Source organism: Tupaia chinensis, unplaced genomic scaffold (assembly GCF_000334495.1).
Source record: "Tupaia chinensis unplaced genomic scaffold, TupChi_1.0 Scaffold144682_1, whole genome shotgun sequence".
Classification (NCBI taxonomy): Eukaryota; Metazoa; Chordata; class Mammalia; order Scandentia; family Tupaiidae; genus Tupaia; species Tupaia belangeri.
In genome coordinates, this window is record NW_006204543.1 from 350,932 (window position 1) to 358,636 (window position 7,705).

General features: G+C 49.8%; 2 protein-coding genes across 2 annotated transcripts in view; both read right to left on the reverse strand.

The window, feature by feature from the left end:
- APBA2 (amyloid beta precursor protein binding family A member 2) overlaps nt 1-2,673 on the reverse strand; it is a 90,494-nt gene extending 87,821 nt beyond the window's left edge. The window contains exon 1 of the mRNA XM_006167236.2: nt 2,597-2,673. The gene's annotated coding sequence lies outside the window, so the exon portion shown is untranslated. The remainder of the gene's footprint in view (nt 1-2,596) is intronic.
- MCEE (methylmalonyl-CoA epimerase) lies at nt 2,583-7,092 on the reverse strand. Its single transcript, XM_014583756.2, has 2 exons — nt 6,712-7,092; nt 2,583-2,875 (listed from the first exon to the last, which is right to left on the reverse strand). Exons 1-2 carry the CDS (start codon nt 7,075-7,077, stop codon nt 2,723-2,725), a joined length of 519 nt encoding a protein of 172 aa, XP_014439242.2. The 5' UTR covers nt 7,078-7,092; the 3' UTR covers nt 2,583-2,722.
- Nucleotides 7,093-7,705: the final 613 nt, after the last annotated feature.

Genomic DNA, 7,705 nt, shown 5'->3' on the forward strand with positions numbered 1-7,705 from the left:
CGGACATAAAGTCTGAGGATGTACTGGACTATACGTGTGTGTGCGCATATATGTGTGTATGGACATAAAGTCTGAGGACGTACTTGACTATACGTGTGTGCACACATATATATATGTGTACGGACATAAAGTCTGAGGATGTACTTGACTATACGTGTGTGTGCGCATATATATGTGTGATGGAAATAAAGTATGAGGATGTACTTGACTATACGTGTGTGTGCGCATATATATGTGTGATGGAAATAAAGTATGAGGATGTACTTGACTATACGTGTGTGTGCGCATATATATGTGTGATGGAAATAAAGTATGAGGATGTACTTGACTATACGTGTGTGTGCGCATATATATGTGTGATGGAAATAAAGTATGAGGATGTACTTGACTATACGTGTGTGTGCGCATATATATGTGTGATGGAAATAAAGTATGAGGATGTACTTGACTATACGTGTGTGTGCGCATATATATGTGTGATGGAAATAAAGTATGAGGATGTACTTGACTATACGTGTGTGTGCGCATATATATGTGTGATGGAAATAAAGTATGAGGATGTACTTGACTATACGTGTGTGTGCGCATATATATGTGTGATGGAAATAAAGTATGAGGATGTACTTGACTATACGTGTGTGTGCGCATATATATGTGTGATGGAAATAAAGTATGAGGATGTACTTGACTATACGTGTGTGTGCGCATATATATGTGTGATGGAAATAAAGTATGAGGATGTACTTGACTATACGTGTGTGTGCGCATATATATGTGTGATGGAAATAAAGTATGAGGATGTACTTGACTATACGTGTGTGTGCGCATATATATGTGTGATGGAAATAAAGTATGAGGATGTACTTGACTATACGTGTGTGTGCGCATATATATGTGTGATGGAAATAAAGTATGAGGATGTACTTGACTATACGTGTGTGTGCGCATATATATGTGTGATGGAAATAAAGTATGAGGATGTACTTGACTATACGTGTGTGTGCGCATATATATGTGTGTATGGACATAAAGTCTGAGGACGTACTTGACTATACATGTGTGTGCGCGCACATATATGTGTGTATGGACATAAAGTCTGAGGACGTACTTGACTATACGTGTGTGCGCATATATATGTGTGTATGGACATAAAGTCTGAGGATGTACTTGACTATACGTGTGTGCGCCAAGCATGACTGGATATCAGGTTTGCCTTCCATAATAACCAGCTCAGTGTCTACGCATCCGTTCATTTATTGAGATCCAATGAGCCATGACTGGAGGTTGACCACTCTCCCACACGCCTGCGGCTCATGCATCTAGCACTCTGTGGTTCTTGGGACTCCACTGATGCTTGTGTCTAATATTTGAGGCTGACCCAAACTCTGCTGTGCCTAGGCTTGTCCTGAGACCTCATCCCGAGACCTAAGTTTGCCCTCCATTCCTTTGTTGGCTCATCCCGTGGCTGCAGAGGTGTTAACACTCACTGCACGCCTGTTCTGCCCAGCTGCACTATGGACTTCCTCCACCTGGCAAACTCCCCAGGTCTGCAGTGTCCTAGCGTGTAGGTGACAAGCAGCTCTACGAGCTGGCATGGACTGAGAGTGACTCAGCTACCTACATGCCCCAGATGCCGCTCCATTCCCACCCTCCTGCCCAACACCCAGCACAGGCACGCACAGGGCCTCACCCTAAGGAACCACTGACCACACATTGTTCCAGAAAAGCAAACATCTCCAGTTCCAAACTTGGTAACTGGAAACAGCTTACACTAAAACACTGGTGAAAGGTATCCTGAAAACAGCCATGGGCAGGACCTACCATCTGCATGGGCTAAAGCCCTGTGTACAGCAGCCAGCTCTCACATGGCCAGTGCAGTTGAAGCGCTGGACCTGGTGGCTTGAAAAACATGTTGGACACGTGTGTGCAAGCCCCAGTCCTGATGGGCCACGGAAGTGAAGGACAAAGGATTATGTGGTGACCACGCCTGATAGGGATGCTTCCCTCTGTCTCTCTAGCAAGTGCACTCCCTTTGGCAATTTAAAAAACAGTCTTACCTCAAATACTTACGTGTGCACCTGACAGATGTACTCCTTTGTGGCTTGCCCACCACACATGCACACACACACCCTTTTACACAGCTCACATATTGAATTAAATTACCCCATTTTAGAATAGTGATTTCCATAAATATGATTTTAATAATTTTCTCTAATTATTTAGAAATAAAACTTTTTCCAAGTAAGAATTAATGGATACACATTTGTTAATTCAAATAACACACACAGGGAATCAGCAGTTAGTGTAATGGCTTGCTAGACTCCCACGTAGTCGTCCGCAGTTCGCGTCCTGGACCCGGTGGCTTAAAACTCACGCCGGGCGCGTGTGCCTGCGTGCCCAAGATCCCAAGAGGAGAATGGAGGAGAAGGGATTGCGGCGTGACTATCCCCCCTGGAGGGTGATTTCTCGCTTTCTGTCTCTCTCTCTCTCTCTGTCTGTCTGGCAAGTGCACGCGCCCTATAGCGGAAAAAAAAAATTCTCCAAATAACACACACACACACACACACACACACACGTAATTTACTTATGTACATACGTGTATTTTTCATCTCTGTAATAAGACTTTAACTCTCATCTTTCCCATGATGGGAGCCGTGGAGCACTCAATTGCAGTGTCCGGCAGCTTCTGTAGACCAAGCAGCTTGGTGCCATGCAGACACGCTCAGGCTTCCTCCAGCTCCACAAGGACACCCCCGCAGTCTTTGGGGTGGAGGAAAACCACTGGCTTCCCATGTGCTCCGATCTTGGCCTCGTCACTCAGACTGCGGATCCTCTTGTTCTTCAAGTCCATCAGGGCTGCCTTTATGTTATCCACCTTAAGGGGGAAAAAGTAAGAATATATCCAAGATCACAAATTACCAAATACAGTATCTTAAAAATCAGAAGCAACTTCAAAAGCTATCATGGTCTGTGTCCTCTGCTATGGGCAGGACCACTCTTAAGGCACACAAAAATAAGCCTAAAACGTTCAGGGAAGTCAAAGTTGCTATCTTTTCCTAGGTAGCACCTGAAGCACATAAGTACTTTTGCCAGTGGTGAGTGTCTTCCTTTACTCCACAAGCACAAAGACTCTACTCTTCGAGTTTCTCCCAACACTGCTCCAGGTGGGAAAGGACAGCTCTCCCCGCAGTGCTCCAGGTGGGACAGGACAGCTCTCCCCGCAGTGCTCCAGGTGGGACAGGACAGCGCTCCACACAGCTCTCCATGGGGGACAGGACAGCTCTCCCCGCAGTGCTCCAGGTGGGACAGGACAGCTCCCCACTGTGCTCCAGGTGGGACAGGACAGCGCTCCCCGCAGTGCTCCAGGTGGGACAGGACAGCTCTCTGCAGTGCTCCAGGTGGGACAGGACAGCTCTCCACCGTGCTCTGGGTGGCATTAGGCACAGTGGCTTCCCACAGCCTTGAGCTCCTCATCTGTTACAGGAGAGGAGTTCTGCCATCCACACTGACGACAGACTAGACAGAGTGAGTTCACAGGTGAGACATCCGTGAGCGCTCATGGCGCACAGTGGGTGCAGAGCTAATGCGAGTGTTTCTCTGATCCCCAAACCTCCCCATTAAACCACCAGGTTTCCACTTTTGAGCTTGAACTTTTTTTGCAACTGTCTTCTAAATCATATCTGCAGCTCCTGGACAGGACCACCTTGTGCCCAATGGAAAAATGCCCTCCTTTATGTTGCAGGTCAGCCTAAGATGGGGACCTGATGACAGACTGAGCAGTAAACCACATAACCTGGCTTGAGCTTAGACCCGACAGCATTCCAGACAGAGCGGGCAGCGCAGAGCCTACACAGCGCGGCGGCCCCCGTGTGCAGACCTAGCAGATGCCCCTACTTCAACCGTCCTGTCTCTGACAAGCCGCAGAGCACTGCCAGAGCCTGGAGGGGCAGACTGGTAGGCAGCTGGGTGTCACCAGACGACGGACCCGCACGTGTTGTGCTGGCACTGTCTTCCCAACAGCCTTTCCTTCTACGTTCGGTGGGCGTGGTGCAGTCCTGCTCAGATGGGGCGGGGCTCACTTCGTGCTGTCTGTGCTGGCCCATCTCCGCAGGATGGACCTGGGGCTGGGCGGGCAGTTGGCCACAGGCTCCACCACAGGGTCATCCTCGGTGAGCAAATCAGCCCACACTGCTCCCAGTCATCATCAGTCCCTTCTAAACTGCCTACGGGGTGTGGGCCTGAGAGAGACCGAGACCCAGAGAGGGAAAGGAAGACATTGGCCGTCTTGGGGTGAGCACACAGCAATCCCTTCTCCTCCACTCTCCTCACAGGAGTTTAGGCACACGTGTACGCATGTCTGCATGTGTGTCAAGCTACTCGAACCTTGTGGTCAGTCATGTGTGATGCAGCCACCTCGAGTGCTGTGGGAACAGGGGGCTTTATCATGTTTTCATTCCTGTCAATATTCTTTTTTTAAGGGCACATGCACTTCCCGGAGAGACAGAGAGAAAGCAAGCGAGAATCACCTCCAGGGGGTGGCCACACCACAGCCCCTTTCCTATCAGTGTCCCTGAGCTCAGTTCTGCCTAGCCGTTAGTCTAGGCCCAATTTCTGCACTGCTATGACGGAGCCCTTCACAACCCACCACCCAGTGCCCTGCAACCTATGAAGTTCCCACCAGGACTGGTGAGACTGTCCTGTCTGCACAATGGGTGACTCATAAACCCCTGGGGGCTCCACAGCTTCCAAGGCATGCATGACCCTGCTCAGAGGCAGACGAGGGGGACCTGCAGGACCCAGAGCATGCTGTCCACACAGCTCGCTCCTTCCAGAACTCCACACTGTGGCTCTCATCAGCATGGCCTCCTGACGCCCAACTCCCACCTCAAGTAGGTCTGAGACCAAGGCAGTGGCAGGTGGGTTCTGGTGAGGGCTCCCGGCCCCACAGGAAGGCAGGGGCGAGTGAGACCTCCGGCCACACACGAGGGTCTACTCTCAGGACTACTCATGTGCTGAAGGTCTTTTCACATCATCGCTCTGGGGGCAAGGGTGCCAGTACCGATTTGGGAAGTGCACACACTGAGTCCCACACTGGCCCTCAGGCTGGCCCAGCTTCACTCTGACTCCCTAAGCAGGCTGCCTCTCTGGGTAGAAGCCCCACCAGCTCTAACTCCAATGCCCTGGGCTGGACCCGCCAGGCCTGGCACCTCCTCAGTCTGGGGCTCCCCAGGGCAGGCCGCTCACATGTGTAACTCACCACAGACACCCTAAGCACTCAGTGCAGTGGCCACCATAGAAATTCATGGAGCTGGGGAACCAGCAGTTAGCGTAGTGGCTATGTCGCTGGACTCCCATGTAGTCGACCGCGGTTCGTGTCCCGGACCCGGTGGCTTAAAACTCACGCCGGGCGCGTGTGCGTGCGTGCCCAAGATCCTGAGAGGAGAATGGAGGAGAAGGGATTGCGGCGTGACCATCCCCCCTGGGGGGTGATTTCTCGCTTTCTGTCTCTATGTCTCTCTCTGTCTGTCTGGCGAGCGTATGCGCCCTACAGTGAAAATCTCTCCCCCCCCCCCAAAAAAAAGAAATTCATGGAGCTGTTTTCAGGCCACAGACAGCGTGTAACATGAAACTTACTCTGCACCAATAAACTTCCTTTAAGTCCCTTTTCTTTCTTTTTTTTTTTTTTGGAGAGGTTTTTGCTATAGGGCACGTGCGCTCGCCAGACAGACAGAGAGAGACAGAGAGACAGAAAGCGAGAAATCACCCCCCAGGGGGGATGGTCACGCCGCAATCCCTTCTCCTCCATTCTCCTCTCAGGATCTTGGGCACGCACGCACACGCGCCCGGCGTGAGTTTTAAGCCACCGGGTCCGGGACACGAACCGCGGTCGACTACATGGGAGTCCAGTGACATAGCCATTATGCTAACTGCTGGTCCCTTAAGTCCCTTTTCTCACAGGGAGACTTCCTATAAGTCTCCTCTTCTGAGGTCCCCTCAGATGTCTGCAATAAAGGAGTGACTACATCCCAGAAATCACTCCAAATCAGCTGCCTCTCTTCTGGACTAAAAATGGGCCTCACTGCTTCCGTCACACAACCGTTCTATCCGATTAGTTCAACTGGCAGCACAACTGCCACGGCTGATATTCTAAAAGGCGATTACCTGAACACGCACATCTACAGGTAAAAGTTCTCTAATGAGAAAGTTCTTGTCTAACAGTTCTTCATTTTTTTCAGGAACTGTTAGCAGATGTGACTCAAAAAGTTTTAAAAAATCACAGTCAGTAATTGAAAATGTATTGCTTTATAATATGAAACACTTATTTGAATTTAAGGACAGAGAAAGAATGACGAGAATTAGCACGTGTATGGAAAGTGTTGCTTTATGAAAGTCTCCCCACCCACTTCTCCTAATTGCCCGTGACAGTGAGAGCAGCTGGGCCCTGGCACGAGGGAGTCAGGCGTGACTGGTATCTCAGCGCGGGGGCTCTGGGAGGCCTGAGCAATGGCTGCCAAAACCAGGCTTCAGTGAGACACTTAACACTATTTTTGTACAGCTTCTAGAAAAAGAACACGTCTGTGGACCCGTCTGAGTAGGGCTGATATACTATCTTCTCCCTAAAGGACTGGACACAGTTCTCAGTGGAAGTGCCCACGCCAGTCAGGGAAAGCAGAAGGCACCCTGTTGGAGAAGGACAAACAAGGAGAGTACCTCGATGCAGATGTGGTGCATCCCTCCAGCCTTGTTCTTCTGCAGGAAGCCCGCGATTGGACTGTCCTTTCCCAGCGGGTGGAGCAGCTCCACCTTGGTGTTTCCCAGGTCGACAAAAACCACCGAGACGCCGTGTTCTGGCAGAGGGACCGCCTCGCTGACCTGGGCCCCCAAAACATCCTTATAAAATGCGGCAGCCTTCCCCAAATCTGGCACGGCGATGGCCACATGGTTGAGGCGGCCCAGGTTCCAGACAGGCCCTGCCACCTGGTGCAAGCACTGAGACATGGAGAACGCGCCTGCTGTGGGGACTGCAGCCAGGAGTCTGGAAAAGAGCCCTGAAACATTGGACAGCCATGATGTCATTCTCTGCAGAACGGATGCACTTTTACATTTGACTTTAAAAGTCAGACAAATAATACAAGTAAAATTTTGTCATTTATTTACCTATCCTTTTTAATTACTAAAAATAAATTGGGGAAATAAATGGGAAAACTGCGTATCAGAAATACTCACTCTAGGGACCCGCAGATGGCGTGGTGGTTAAGGTGCTGGACACTCCCACGTGGCCAACCACGGTTCGAGTCCCGGACCTGAGGGCTTGCTTTCTCACTTTCCCTCTTTCTCTCTGTGTCTCTCTCTGGTCAAGTTAATAAATGAATGAATAAATAAAATAAAATTAATTTTAAAAAAAGAAAGAAATACTCACTCCGCCCTGTCCATTTAAATAGACTGCTTAAAACATTTCAAAGCCAATTATGGGTGAAGGGATTCAAGTCCCACATGCTGACCATGGTTCGAATCCCAGCCCCAACAGCTCAAAAACACAGCTCGTGTGTGCGCATATCTAAAATCTCAACAGGATGAGAGATGGAGAGGAGATGGCAGCATGATCGCACTCTGCTGGGCTTTTCTCTATGGTGAGCACACATACCCTCTGACAATGAAAAAAAGCCAATTCAGAATAAAGAACGTTGTAACAAAGAGGAGCCCC

What these genes read in the sequence shown, in the direction of transcription:
- MCEE (XM_014583756.2), bottom strand. Translation starts at nt 7,077, where the DNA reads ATGACATCATGGCTGTCCAATGTTTCAGGGCTCTTTTCCAGACTCCTG. An exon ending in TGCACCACATCTGCATCGAG is followed by an intron (nt 2,876 to 6,711) that starts GTACTCTCCTTG and finishes TTCCCCCTTAAG; the next exon opens with GTGGATAACATAAAGGCAGC.